This window comes from Callithrix jacchus, chromosome 15 (assembly GCF_049354715.1).
Source record: "Callithrix jacchus isolate 240 chromosome 15, calJac240_pri, whole genome shotgun sequence".
NCBI lineage: Eukaryota > Metazoa > Chordata > Mammalia > Primates > Cebidae > Callithrix > Callithrix jacchus.
Genome location: NC_133516.1, coordinates 15555149 through 15570314, shown reverse-complemented (window position 1 = coordinate 15570314; position 15166 = coordinate 15555149). Strand labels below are relative to the sequence as shown.

General features: G+C 38.9%; 1 protein-coding gene across 1 annotated transcript; it reads right to left on the bottom strand.

Moving 5' to 3' along the window:
- Positions 1-388: 388 nt before the first annotated feature.
- On the bottom strand, positions 389-15108 carry DNAJB11 (DnaJ heat shock protein family (Hsp40) member B11). The gene is made up of 10 exons (XM_002758156.6): positions 14817-15108; positions 13535-13691; positions 10033-10130; positions 8164-8296; positions 4119-4261; positions 3568-3650; positions 2870-2927; positions 1642-1753; positions 1013-1172; positions 389-482 (listed from the first exon to the last, which is right to left on the bottom strand). The coding sequence occupies exons 1-10, from the start codon at positions 14882-14884 to the stop codon at positions 418-420; spliced, it is 1077 nt and encodes a 358-aa protein (XP_002758202.1). The 5' UTR covers positions 14885-15108; the 3' UTR covers positions 389-417.
- Between the last annotated feature and the right edge of the window lie 58 nt (positions 15109-15166).

Genomic DNA, 15166 nt, shown 5'->3' with positions numbered 1-15166 from the left:
AAATAGCTCACAGAAGAAACAGGAGTCATGAAAAAAATAACAACAAAATGTATTTAAAAACAGACTTCTCCAGTTGGCATTTTGAATGAAATTGCTAACCACTCCAACCCTTTATGTTGTGTTTCTTTTGCTCCTGGAGTCCTCTTGCAGCTTTAATTCTTGAAACTCAGGTGGCAGCACCAGACATTAAATCCCCAAAGGGAGAGGTATTAGTAAATCTTTTGCTGGTCATTCTTTTCTGAATGCAAATGGACAAATTCTTAAGCCCTCTTATTCATTTCATGATGATCAGTAGACAAAAAAAAATTAAGCCAACTTACATATTGAAAATAAAAACAAAAACACACACAAAAAACCCTGCAGATAATAAATATCGCTGATTCACTTATTTTAAACAAAGTCCAATTTTATTCACTCTTAATATCCTTGCAGTCCATTATATACCTTCTGCACTGACCCTTGTTTCAGGAGCCGTTTGATACCTGAAGAAAGAATGAACAATGACTCCATTAACAAAAATGTTACTTTCCTAGAGTTTAAAGAACATACTTCAAGAAAAGGCTCACAAAAGGCCTTATGACAAACATGGACACAAATTAAATAACTACCAATCTCCAATGTAATCGCATGGAGGTAACCCCACACATGCATATGTGTGTTCAGGATGATCCCTAATCTCGTTTTTTTAGGCCCCCATACCACATACACATCCCACAAAGCCCTATAAAGTGAGGAATGAGAAGAGGCAATCAAAAGGGAAAGAAAACTCTTCAGCGGTTTCCCATTCCTTCTACTGTATCCTCTTCAGTTTTTACCTCCTTCATTGCTCTCCTTTCTCTTACTATTTAGGACCCCCAGCAGGACCCTCTTCTCAACCAGTCATTCTAGACATGCACCCCTAAGCTTCTAATCTCGCTACTGTCTACCCCATCTTCCCTTTTACAGTGTGGCCCAGCTCATTTGTTTTAAGTCATTCTGTTTCACTCACACACACACATCCCATATCCTATACCTTCTCTTGCTTCCTCTGTTAACTGTTCTTTTGGAAAATCCACATCAAAAGTAATTATCAAAGAGCCCTTGATATTGTTGTTGTCAAAGTTGGGGAGCCCTTCCCCTTTCTTCCATAGCTTCGCTCCTGGCCTGGTGATCTTATCCCGGGAAATATGTACCTAGAAAACAAAAGGGAACGTACTGCAGCTGGAGTGGTACATCTTAAGCACATCGCCAGCTTCTAGTGAGCACTGGTACACAAAGCTAATGTCACAGCCCAGCAAAAAGAAACGATGAAGTTGGAGCAAAGGAAACGCCATTAGGACAATATGAGTCAAAGAAACAAGGTTTTTAAAAAGAAAAATCAAACACAAAAACAAGTAAAAAAAAAAAAAGAAAAGAAAGGTTTTCATCAATAGAATTATAAAGACAAGACTATCAAAGGCTGTGTAATCCATTCCGAGTAGCTGAAAGGTCTGGCACTGTTATTGCTGGATGCCCAGCAGCAGAGTAAGCAGAGAAGGCAGAATACAGCTGAGAAAGGAGTCCCTTTGGTTATCAATGACTGAAACAGCGGATCAATCTCAAACCTACTCACATAAAGGCTTTAAAAGGATGGTGAACAAGTAAATTGGTTGGTTTATTTACCTTGTGACCATCCAAATGAGTAATAGCCATTTCAAAGCCAACCAGCGACTCAACTAATGAGATTGTCACATTTGTGTATAAATCATCTCCTCTCCTTTCAAATATTGGGTGCCTAAAAACAGAACAAGGTAAAAATCATTAATTTCCAACTTTCTTTAAGTTCAAAGAGTTGTGAGAAAAATCTTGGAAAATGGCGAACACTACTCTTTCAAACAATAAACATTTCATAGACATACCTTTGTGTATAGTATTAACTGAGAATATAAAGTTGTTTAAGTTATTACTAAAGTTATTTGTTATTAAATGCTACTCTTAAGGAACACATAATCAGCAAAAGGCAGAGTATACATAAAAATATAATCATTAGGTTATGGAAAAGGGAGAAAGACAACTTCTAGGGAGATCATCTTCAGAAATGGGTCTATAGAAGTTTCCTTAGCTGGGCTCACAGGACAAGTTGGCTGCAGAAATACAGATAAAATGGGTACAGGGCAGGGGAAATAGAGTGAGAAAGAATTCTGGCAAAGACTAGGAAGGTGTCAGGTTTATTCAACACACATTCCAGTTTCTCTAAGAAGTGATGATAAAACAAGGTAGGTAAAGAAGCTGGGGAAAACAACACTGGGATTAAAGAGTGCATGAAGGAAAAGTCCCAGACAATGCGGGTCGGGGGGGGCATTTCTCCACATTCTGGTGGGAACCCTGTTTTGATGACTCCTTATAGAGGCAGAAGTATTAGCGGTTTCCAAAATGGTAACAAGAGAGGAATAGTAATCAAGAAAGCCAGAGTCCCAGGCAAAATTACCATCTAAGCAGCACTTCATGCTGAAGAGAAGCTCGCAAAAGAAAAGCTCTCTCTTCATAGAAGCTGCATATGACGTAGAAGGTTCTTTCTATGGAAACGCTTCCTTTTCTTGTATGGTGCCATAGTTCTTCAGCTAAAATCTCAGCTTTGACTCCCTATCTTGTTGCTTCTCTTTTATTACTCCTTACTTATCAATTCTTGCCTTTCAACATCTTTTGCATTTGTAAGTCCTAAGTAAATAAATAACTGGGGCTCAATCCTAGGGCCCAACCCCAAACTTTCAACCTTGTAGAGGTGTTACAAATAATTATTTAGGGTAATATGGGAATCAAACAGCGAAAAAAGTCTGTAACTGCTCTGGAGGCCACCCACATCTCTATAATCTGACTCACCTGCGAAGACCTCTAAAATTAGATTACTTACTTGACAACTTTGATTCGGAACCGTAAATCTCCAGGCTCCCCATCCACGTGAGGCTCACCTAGTCAGAGCAGATTACAGCATATTGTAAATCATACAAGTTGAATACCAGAAGTCTACCTGGCGACTGAGACATTTTTTTAATCCACTACTTTGGGTATTGACCCTGTCAGATCTATCTGTGAGGGCAGCATCTCCGTCTGGTTTTATCAAGTTTCAGATTATTAGAAATCATTACCTTTGCCTTAGATATAGCAGTACATAACTTGACCTAGTTCCTAAACAAAGAATGATTCACTGGTCTCCTAAACCTACGTCTTACAGCTTTTTTTATTTGTAGAGTTTTAAACTTAAGTCTAAAGGTGAGGTCCTGAGAGCATCTTATTAATGTCAACTAGAGTTACATAATCTTCTTTCATTGCTGAGTGAAAATTCATTAAGGTCTAAACACCCTAAATTTCGACAAAACTTAGGCTACGTCATAATAACTCTGGCCAGGCCTTCAAAGGATAAACGGCAATGCTATTGCTTCAGGTGAACAAAAGGCTTTGCATACCCTAAAACTGGCTGGAGAGTGTTGGAAATTACATTTACATTTACTGTGTGAACAGGACGATAAAGTAAGGCAGAGGTGAGAGGTATGCACAAGCAAGCAGAGAACAGAAAGTTAGGACAATAAAAATCCACTATCAATATTTCACCTTCTCCAATAAAGGGGTATTCCATGCCGTCTCTCACCCCAGGTTCTATTTCTACTTCCAGCGTTCGCTCTTCATTCACTAGTCTGAGATAAAGAGAATTAAAAGAGAAGAAAAATAATGAAAATATAAACAGAACATCAGATACAGATAAAGTTTTATTTATTTTATCAGCTCTTTTTCTTGGAACACTATAGTGTGCCTCTACTTGACCAAACTATCTAATAATCTTCTATATGCTAAAAATCCAGGGCAAAGCTACCATACATTGTATAAACATATAAGGCTGCTCTAATAGTACCAGATGGAAGAAAATGAAGCATTTTGAATATATCAGAAATAAAGGGCACTGCTTGTTAGTTCAGAAACATAAAAGGAGATATTTAGAAGAAATACTGCAGAAAAAAAATGTACATTGTTTTGCCCTATCCTTTTGCAGAACATGGCAGTGGGGAGGAGACAGAGAAAGACTTAGTATGGATCATTAGCATTTGACTAGATAAACGAGATTAACAAGTATTTCTTGGTAGAAGAAAGAAGGTGCTTTCACTTACTTGACATTTGGGCATTCATCACAGACCACCTCCTGGGTCATTTGGAAGCGTCCAGGGCCCAGCTGGGTGGTCCGCATCTCTTGCCGACAGTTGCATTTCCGTTTGCCAGGGGCCTGCCTCGCCACAGGTTTGTTTCTGACTACCTAGCAAGTGAATAAACAACATCAGCTTCTCCCTGCTTTTCATTTCCTCAACTGATCAAGGCTCTGTACATGTGCCTGGACTGAAGCGTCCTCTTCTCTGGCAATCTATCCCTCAGAGATCTAGAGCTGACAAAACTCTTTGAAGAGTACAAATCAGCCCCCAAACAGGAATGAAGCAAACACATACTTAAATGACTCAGATTCTAAAGCTGGAGAAGCAGAGACAGGAGTAAGAAACAAGAGAACCGAAAAATGAAGTGTATAATATCAGCATTTCTAAGCCACAACTAAATGCTACTAAGTAAAGTAGTTCATGTAGTTATCTTTTAAGAAATCCGAGCTGTGTAAAGCATAACCCCTGAGGAACAATCGCCAGCTTCAAAACCTGGTATGTGGCTACCATCCAATTCTATGATTAACCTAATGAAAATACCTCCTTATTTCAGGAAATTCAATCCAGGGCTATTTTCTGGAGCCATCTCCATTCAGATACTTTAACACGTAGGAAGAGAAACAATGACCATCTCTTTGTAGTTGATTGCAGTCAAACATTCTGTCCCTCTAAGAATGTAACATTGATATATATACAGAAATATATTCCTAGTGTTACCTGTTTAATTAGTCAAACATCTAATCACAAGGTATGTGCTCATGCCGCAGAATGACAAATGCTTGGAGAAAAATCCCTTAAAGCTGAACAACATATAAAAGGCCCAGGTCAACAGAAGAAATTATAGCAACAGTAACAGTCATTAGAGCAAACACTTTACAGCACTAAATTAATACATGCCAAGCAATGTGCCAAACACGTCTGCAAATTCATTTAATCCTCACAACTGTTTGAGGTAGGTACTGTTATCACCCCCATTTTACAGATGAAGTAACAAAAGTATGGAAAGGTTAAGTAGCATGACCAAGGCCACATGACTAATACATGGGAGAGCCAGGATTCCAAACTGGGCAGTCTAGCTGCAAAATCCACCTTGCTTAACCATCTTACCATCTTACTTCTCAAGGTACTTTTTTCTTTAAAAAGAATTTACATACAGAAGGAGCAGGAGTGAAAAAAAGAAATAAAGAATTTACCATGGGGTTATTGAAATAGCAAAGCCATTTACAGCCTTTACAATAATTGGATTAAAAAAGAGTTTGTTCAGGAACACACTAACAGCAAACAGCGATGTATACTGCGTATTAGTGACAACTGCAGAACGGCCTTGGAAAGGAACATGGGCGCTAATTAGGCTCACCTCTTTCCTCCCATCTAAACAACCTTACCCATTTATGAATATTTTTAATGCCCCTTTCTCCTGTCCTGCAGCCTGAACCGTATTACAAGCCAGTTGCATCTTCTGTGACTGCCTATATCTCTTCTTTGAATTATTCAGAGAAAAAGCTACAATTAAGAATACGCTTCTTGTCAAGATGGCACATACGCACAGGCAACTGGCTGTCTACTCCAATGTCCTGGAAAAACTACAAGAAAACATGGATTCCAGGAAATAGTACCCACAACACAGAATATCCAAGAAAATCCCACAGATAGAGGGCTGTTTTGAACTGTTTCCCCTGATTGCAGAAACCAAAGGACTCCAGTCAGCAAACAAAACAAAAAGCACCCCAAGAAACCAAGCAAAGCACAGTTAAAACCAGTGGGCCAGCATTCAGCCCATGATGCTCTACAGGGAAAGGTAGTTGCTGGGACCTGCAAGGGAATATCAGCTCAAAGGCCAAGACAGCTAGATACCTGAGAAGTTCAATTATCTGCTCTGCAAAAGACAACTAGCTGGATAACACATATATTTTAAGCCATTGCACTTTGCTTAAAAAAAGATTAGACAGACCAGGAACATAAAACAAGCATGATAATATGAAGGAGGTAAGGCATTAGCAAATGATTTAGAGTAAGAAGTAATGCAAGAATCGAGTAGAAATATTATGCATAAAAATATGAGTTGAAATTAAAATACAGCAGATGGGTTATTAGAATGGATATAGCTGAAGACTTAGTTCTTAAGTCAGCTGGGAGATCAAAATGAGATACCTCCCAGAAGGAGGCAGTGAAGGGTAAAGAAACAACATTTATTTTTCGTATTTAAAAGAAAGTTAAGAGCAGACAGAAGAAGTGATAAAAGAATTAAATATTATAAGAAATAATGAGAGCTATATTTCCAGAATTAAAAAAAAAAAATCACCTCACATTAAATGATCCAAGGGTTTTAGCAGAAAATACAGATGAACAGCTTTCTTAGTTTATTAACAAATTTTTTTTTCAGAGATAGGTTTCAGTTATGTTGTCCAGGCTGGAGTGCAGTGGCTATTCACAGATGAAAGCATAGGACACAATAGCCTCAAACTCCTGGACTCAAGCAATCCTCCCACCTCAGCCTCCTGAGTAGCTGAGATTAGAGTGTGCTCCACTGCACACAGCTGCTTTCTTATTTCAGAACAAAAAAAGAATTTCTTTAAAAGGACACAAAAACTAACCACTAAAGACTGATAGACTTGATTACATTAAAATTAATTAGTTCTGTTTGCTGAAAATTGAAATAAATCCTTTTTTTTTTTTTTTAAGATGGGGTTTCACTTTGTCATGCAGGCTGTAGTGCTGTGGCACCATCTCCGCTCACCACAACCTCCACCTCCTGGGTTCAAGCAATTCTCCTGCCTCTCAGCCTCCCCAGTAGCTGGGACTACAGGTGTGTGCCACCATGCCTGACTAATTTTTGTATTTTTTAGTAGAAACAGGGTTTTACCATATTGGACAGGTTGGTCTCAAACTCCTGACCTCATAATCTGCCCGCCTTGGCCTCCCAAAGTGCCGGGATTACAAGCGTGAGCCACTGCGCCCAGCCGAAAATAAATCTTAAACATGATGAAAAGACAAGTTACAAACACATAGGCTACATCTGCATTACATACAGCCAACAAAGTTAGTAGCAAGAGTGAAGTATTCTTAGAAATCAATAAGAAAGAGGCAAAAGAATGAACAGGCATTTCACAAGAGAGGAAACAAATATGGCCAATAAACACAGGAAGAGATGCTGATCCTAATTGGTAATTTTAAAAAAATGTAAAATAAGACCATAATGAAATATTTTATACCCATTTGATGGGCAAAAATTAAGAAGTCTAATAATTCCAAGTGTTGGTGAGGTAGTGAATCTATAAAATCTCATAAATTGCATGTAGAAGTGTCAGTACAATCAATTTCAAAAACAATACAGTATTATCTTACAAAAATGAACACTTTCATATTACTCAGCAATTCTAGTCTCAAGCATATCCACCCAAGAGATATTCTTGTTCATTTGAAGCTAGATATGTGGATTAAAATGTTCATAAAAGCACTCTTTGGAATTGAATAAAACTGGAAAAAACAAAAATGCCTATTAATAAATTATGGTCAAAATATAATTTTATCCAGCAGAGGTATAGCTATAAGCAACAAGGGTGAATCCTAGTAACATAACAGTGAGTGAAAAGGACCAGTCTCAGAAAATAATGCATAAGATACTGTTTCTACAAAGTCAAAAATGATACAATAAACAAGACATTATTGAGGTATTCATATACACATGATAAAATAGGAATGGCTAAAGAACAGTGAAGACATAATTCAATATAGTAGTTACCTCTGAAGGGAGGCAGGGTAATGGAACAGGGAAGTAACATGTAGGTAGATTAAGTCACGGAAATGTTTTACTTCGTTCTCAAGCTGGGTGATAAGACAATGACAAGTATATCATGAACCAAAAATTATAATTGATTCAGTTTTGTGCATTTGATCACTCTATCTCTTACCCTCGAAAACACAGTGAAGGTACATAGAAACCTCTTATTTTTAGTCAAAAGTACAAGTTCTGGGAGTCAATCTGAACAGCTGTATTGTCTGAACTTACTTCAACAAAATTTCCTGCATATACTTCTTCCAAAGTGACTTCCAGATCTACAATGATGTCACTGCCTCTTGGAATATTTCTGTCTTGCTGACGAGGGGTTCCTCCAAACATGAACCCAAAATCCCCAAAGAAGCTGTAGGGAAGTGTAAAGTCATCAGAAAAAGACATCAAGACCTCATGTTTCACAATTAATGCACTTTCTTTACATTGATCAACAATTGTTCTACCAATGCATTGTGTGAAACTGCAAGATATTTTTTACTACAGTGGAGGCAAACATCAAACACAATTTTAAATTTATACACTATCAACCACATTGTAACTATATTGTCCTTCACTATAAAAAAATTCACTCTTTAATACAACATGGCCTATACATACAGTACAGTATATACATACACACTATGCCAGCGAATTCAATGTTGGACCCAAGCTATGAAATAAGAATCTTTCAATATTGGGAAAAATCTGACTATGGTGGACTTATTGAGAAAGAGTATAGTATACATAAACTGTGTAATGCTAAATTTAATGGTTAATTTAAGGAATTTTTATGGGTAATTTTGACACATGTAGTGTTCCCTTTACATGCTTTTTAGAAGCTAACACTGAAAGAAGCTACTGCTCTGCACAAAAATCTTGAGTATGTAATTAAATAAACAACAGCCTTAGTAAAACCCTAGTGTTTAAGGAGAAGGAAGTTCTGGCCTCTATAAGACCCAAACTAATCTTTGTAAGTAACAAAAGAATAACTCGAGATTAATAAAAAAGGTACCCTTCAATCCTACAGGTGGTTTAATCTAATGTTAATTTTTGGTGTTATTAAGAAGCCTCAGATATTACCACAGTGATGATGATAACTATATAACTCCCTCTCCCACCAACCAACTCAGGTAAATGAATTCTCTGAATCTTAAATAAAGGCAAGGAGAGAGAATAGGATGGGGGCTGGGGAAGCTTTTTCTCTTTCTGGCATCCCTAGGGATCACTTTGGACAGCCAAATTGATCCTGTTGAGGGAAGGGGAGGTGGAGGTGGCGGGGAGATGTCCTAATCATGTTACTCACACGTCTTTACAGGCCCTAAAAATCTACTCCCTCATCCTTGGCCATCCAACCAAGCATTAAATGGTGGTAACTACTGTATGCCACAGTGACGCTTACTTCTTTTGGGGAAGGGTTCAAAGAACCCTTTGGGAATCTGAAGAAAACAATGAGCTCCCCCCAAAAATGCAGATTCAAACATCTTTTTGTTTATAATCACTGACCTGAAACCCCAGATTAGGGTCTCTCAGAATATGTAATCATCAGGGAATGTGGAAATTCAAATGCTCAGTAAAGAGGGGTTCAAAGAGTGAGGAAGAAAGGTGTTTTTTATTCCAACCACCCAGCACTCCCAGAAAGCAAGAGACAAAAGTCCTCCACCCTAATTCCTTCTCCTAATGCTGGTTATTATCATCACCCTCACTTGTTGATAGGATGAGAGAGAGGCAGCTCTGGGTATGGCAGTAGGACTTTTTCTATCTTTGCTTACAATAATTTTGCTCATTAAGTAGTTTGCAGATTCCATGATAGCAAGTAGGCAAGGACGAACTGGTTTCCAACACATGTCTTCCACCCACTGAGAATTGTCAGCATTGATTTCACCGATATGGTTGGGTAGATGGGATGTCCTTGTAGTGCCAACCCTCTTTCCTAAAGCTTTGTGAAAACAGAAGACTATCTTCCCACAGAGACAATAATTGATCTTTGGATCAGCTGAATTGTACTATTCATCAAAAGCTTCTGAACTAGGGAATGAGAATAATTCTTTCATCGCTAAGTAACCCATTCTCAGACACTAATACTTTGCAGATGGGTAAATTACTCACTGTGAAAAAATGTCTCCATGGGAGCTCTGATGACCATCTTTTAATCCTTCTTCACCATAAGTATCGTACTGCTTTCGTTTCTCACTATCTGACAGAACCTGGGGATAAAAGCCAGTGGAGGATAAGATCATGAGTTGGTAATATTCAGTTAAGGCACCATCATATTTATGTTTATTTTTACTTTGACACTGGGTCTAAAATTTTAATAGAATGTAGTTTCCATTATATACTGTATTCAGCCATGTTTACAAAGTTATTTTCTCTAAGACTAAACTTTTGGATGCATTGTTCATTCCGCATTGCTCAATTCATGCTTTTAATTTAGTTATCAAAACTCACCTAGTCACTAAAAAATAGTGTCTGAGATTAGCAATGTGGCTGTGAAGGTCAGGGAGGTAACAGGAAAGAGGTAAGATAGATTCCTCAGGTTTACTTCCCATGCAGTTTGACTCTGGTGCTTATGCTGTTAACCACTATACTACCTTCAAAACAACGTGGCCCCACAGGTCTACAATACCCCTTACCCAACACACACACACACACAAACACACACACACACGAGGAAATCAAGTGACAGGCCCCCCAGAGAGACCTACACAGCTATCTTTTCATTTTTGGGTATATGTAGAAATCCATTTGTAGGAGAATGCTGCCTGCCTTTTATATATGTATGTTTAAGTGTGTAATGTCCTGAGTTCGAAATGCAGACAGAGTAATAGGTGACAATACTCCATAAAGGTTATTCAAGGTCAATTTCACTGCTTGAAATAATTCTTGAAGTTTTAACAGTTTCAGAGAGCTACATACACAATCATGATATATGCTTTCTCACTGTATAATACTAAAGAATGTAAAAACAAAATAGGCTTCTATTCTCTTCAAAATTTGCCTTCAACATGCAAAAAAAGTTTCTCTTTTATTTAGAGCAATCTGAGGTATATGCACATATATACTTTTGAAAATTAAATGGCTTTAAAATCTTCCTTTGACATTTAAAAACTTTTACTTAGACAAGAGGCTGAAGGAGAAAGTTATTTCAAAACCATATTCATGGTGGCCCAGAAAAAGAGAGGTTCAAAGTAGATGGGGCTTGTTGACTTAAAAGAAAGACATATTCAAACAGGACACACTCTTGGCTTAGGGCCCAAATGAGGTGTAAGGAGTCATGGCAAAAATGTATGAACATTTAAGACATCCTTGAAAGGATAAACAAAAATTGAGAATACAAGAGAGTGAAGAGTCGTCAAAGCAAAGGCAACTGGGTCATTCCAGAAGCGAGCACGGTACTTGATTAAAGCCATGTAAGAGGAAAAGGGAGAGAAAAGAATGTAATTAGAAAACAGGTACTTGGGGGAAGCAAACATGGGCATAGTTAACTTAAAAAAAAGATTAAGAAACCCTCTTATTATTATCTGGATCTCCAGAGTTTTCACTTTTCGTCTACTTCCCTGATCTTATCTTGCAAAGAAATGAACCCTGCATATGAGACTACAAAAAACACCATTTAAAACCCCCAAAGACTCAGTTTCTTTTTAGACATCAGAGGCTTCTGTAATAATCTCCTAAAAACTACTCTGGAAGTCATTTATTATCATTCACTTCCTCCTCACTTTTCTTCCATCAAGGAATGTAATTTTACTCCATGGTCTTGGAAACTATTTTAAAAGAAAAAAGGGTTTTAGTTGATTGGCAACCAATACACAGATTCCTAAGTACTTAAAATGCCAGCAGTAATCCTAGCTCTGTAGAGAAAACAAATTTGTATTCATAAAAGAATCTTCATAACTGTACTCGGATTCTAATTCGTGAACACTAATTTACCTAAGACTAAAGGCAATCAAGCTTGAATGATAAAAAGAAAAAAGAAATTTCAAGGGTTAATAGTTAAATAAATTGTAATTTCATGACTGACCTTTGTATAGCTTGCCTACGTCATAAAGAACATGTAGATTTTTTAGACAGCATGGTAAATTCAGCTTCCTTAGAAAATGTTTTTGAGTATTGGGTCCCTGGCAAACAAGGGACTATTCATGGAACATTCAGTGCAAAATATGGAATCCATATTATAAACAAGAAACAAAATGTTACATATAATTTAGGATGGGCCATCAACCTTTTCAAGTTTATTCACGTGCCTCAGGTTAAGAATTTCTGTCCCATAGGATCCCTGCAGGTGTTGAAAGAAGAAGGACCCCAAGAGCTCTTGGATTCACCTGGGTATAAGTCACTGTTTCATTTCCATTGCTTCTTTAATCTAAGAGGTCTTGGGATTCCTTTCTTTTGAGATTTGTGTCTTCCTAAAATATTTTTCAATTTGTTTCTAGCCTTCTCAATATACAAGAATTTTAACTTAAATTTGGGAGTTTTAGCTCTGTGACTTTTAGTTCAATTAATTTTCTTCTGTGTCCATTTAAAAAATAAGAAAATATGCCTAGCTCTACTATATTTCCTGGTGTCCTAGTAAAGATTAAATGAGATGATACACATGAAAGTGTTTTGACCCCCAGATTAGAGGTTGCAAAATCAAATTAAAACTGTGCTTTGTTGATCTATGTAAAAAAGAAATTTAACTGAATTAGTTTTCACAAGCAGAATTTATATAAAAATCTAGATTTTCAACTTTTCTTGAAAAATTAAATCATCTAGGAAAATACTATTTGCATTTATATGACAAAAATTGTTTGGGGTTGAGTAACAACTGTCCCCTTGAAATAGGGCAAGGAGCCTTCAGTTTGTCAAAGTCCTCAGCAATCCTTATTGCTTCCCAATACAGAGGCAGAATATCTGCTGCCATGTTTTAATTTATATCTGCCTTGCATGTCATTTGTCTAGTTCATATGGTCATTTAAGGCTTGCAACTCTCATGAAGGTTTTCTTTTTATTCTTGGCTCTAGCTCCCAAACTGACTGATAGACCAGTTGATCTACTTATTAATCTATCATCTGTCATTTATTCTTTTTCAACATTATTCTGGAATATTAATATAAAAAGGAAGAAAATGGCATCTACTAATGTGAATTTAATATCTAATACAATACAGCATCAAGTACTACTTTTACTTTTATCTACTGTTTAGTTTTTAAATAAAAGTGACCTTGGCTGGGTGCAGTGGCTCATGCCTGTAATCTTAGCACTTTGGGAGGCTAAGAAGGTGGGCAGATCACTTGAGGTCAGAAGTTTGAGACCAGCCTGGCCAACATGGTGAAACCCTGTCTCTACTAAAAATAGAAAAATTAGCTGGGTGTGGTGCGTGCGCCTGTAATCCCAGCTACTCGGGAGGCTGGGCAGGAGAATTGCTTGAACCCAGGAGGCGGGGGTTTCAGCGAGTGGAGATGTGCCACTGCACTCCAGCCTGGGCAATAGAGCAAGACTTAGTCCCCCCCCAAAATAATAACAACAATAATAATAAATAAAAGTGAACTGAAAGGAGTGTTTCTCTGTAGTAAATGCTTTTTCTACACCTACAGATTTTATTCATACTTTATCATTTTTTAGGACTCACCTCATAAGCAGCACCCAGATCCTGGAATTTCTCCTGGGCTTGTGGATCATCAGGGTTCCGGTCAGGATGAAGCTGCAGGGCCAGTTTCCTATAGGCTTTTTTAATGTCCTTTATAGAGGCACTTCGAGGCACCCCCAAGATCTTATAGAAATCTCGCCTGGGAAGTAGAGGGAGAGAATACTTCATTAAAGAGTTATCTGTTAGATTTTTAAAAGCAAAAAAAATTTTTCCCCTACATTTGGGTTTGTATCCGAGCAAAGAAATACAAAAATGGGTTATGCGACACATACACACACAAAGTATGACTAAAAAGACAACACCAGAATTTGTAATGAATATTATATATTGATGTAATCACAGTAAGAGGCTACATACTTCTTTTTAGATTATTCAAAACATCTGTGGAACTCTTCTTTTAGAGCCACCTTCAATCAAGAAAACCGCTTCCTTATTTTACGGTCTCATGTTATTTTTAGGCAATAATCATATAGTCAAATGAACTCTTCCTCCCTTTCCCTATACTGGCTCCAAATGACTTTTGACTTTTCTAAAAGTCAAATAACATTCTCAAAGGATGACTTTCCTTATTTAAAAAGATTATGCCACTTAAATGTTCTAACAGTAGCACTGCCAGAACTTTAAAGATGAAGCAACCGAAGATAATACATAGCTCAAGAAGCTGGGAAGTACAAGGGCTCTCCAAGGGTCTTCTTGCTCCCCTCCCCCATCCGATTTTGTTCAGTTCCAACTCGATCTGGCATTATCCACCCACTTTAATGTCGGCCCCCCAGTGACTCGTTGCAGGCTTGGCATAGAGTATCATCCGCTTCTCCAGCTCAGCGGGGCACAGCAACCCACCTCTTCGATCAAACAAAACGTCCATCCCCCCAACCTCAGCCTGACACTGTCATTACCTTGCCATACAGTCAGTCACCCCTCTTTCTTCCCCAGCTCTACGTGACACTGCTTCAGCTCACAACCACCTTCTTGCCCTCAAACTCTCCTCATCCCCCAAATGCCATTTGGCAATTCATCCAACTCCCACTCCTCTGGGCAAATCTAGCTCTACCTAAGGCCCTCTCTAGACGTAAAGCCCTCTCACTGGTGTCACCCACGGTTCTCCTCTCACCCCACTAGCCAGGCCCATACTACCCCTTCCTCAGTCATCCCGTCACCCCACAGCGATGCCCCTCTCCACTCCCTCAGTCTGGCAATGCCACATCCCCCACTCCCTCCCACCCCCAGCAAAGGCTGACCCACCGGCCCCGTGTCTACTCCTCACCCGGCAATCACGGCCCCGATGAGGTACAGCAGCAACAGGCAAAAGGTGCTCAGGTTCTGCGGAGCCATGGTTCCTCTGTCCCGGGTCGTGTACCACACACTCCTCACAGCCTCCTCCTCCGCCGCCGCAGCCGCGTCGGCTCGCCAGCCCACCCGGCCCTGGGAGGCCGCCTCACACCGGAGGGCGCGGGGGGGTGGGTCTCCTCCTTGGTCCGAAGAGACAGCTAGCTAGCCCCGTCCTCTACCAGTCCACTTCCCGGGAGTCCCGAGTCCCAGTGAGAGAAGTCCCCAGCAGGCGAGAGCCAATCGTTGCCCCGGACATCACACGCGGCCGGCGCCTGGAAGCCAATC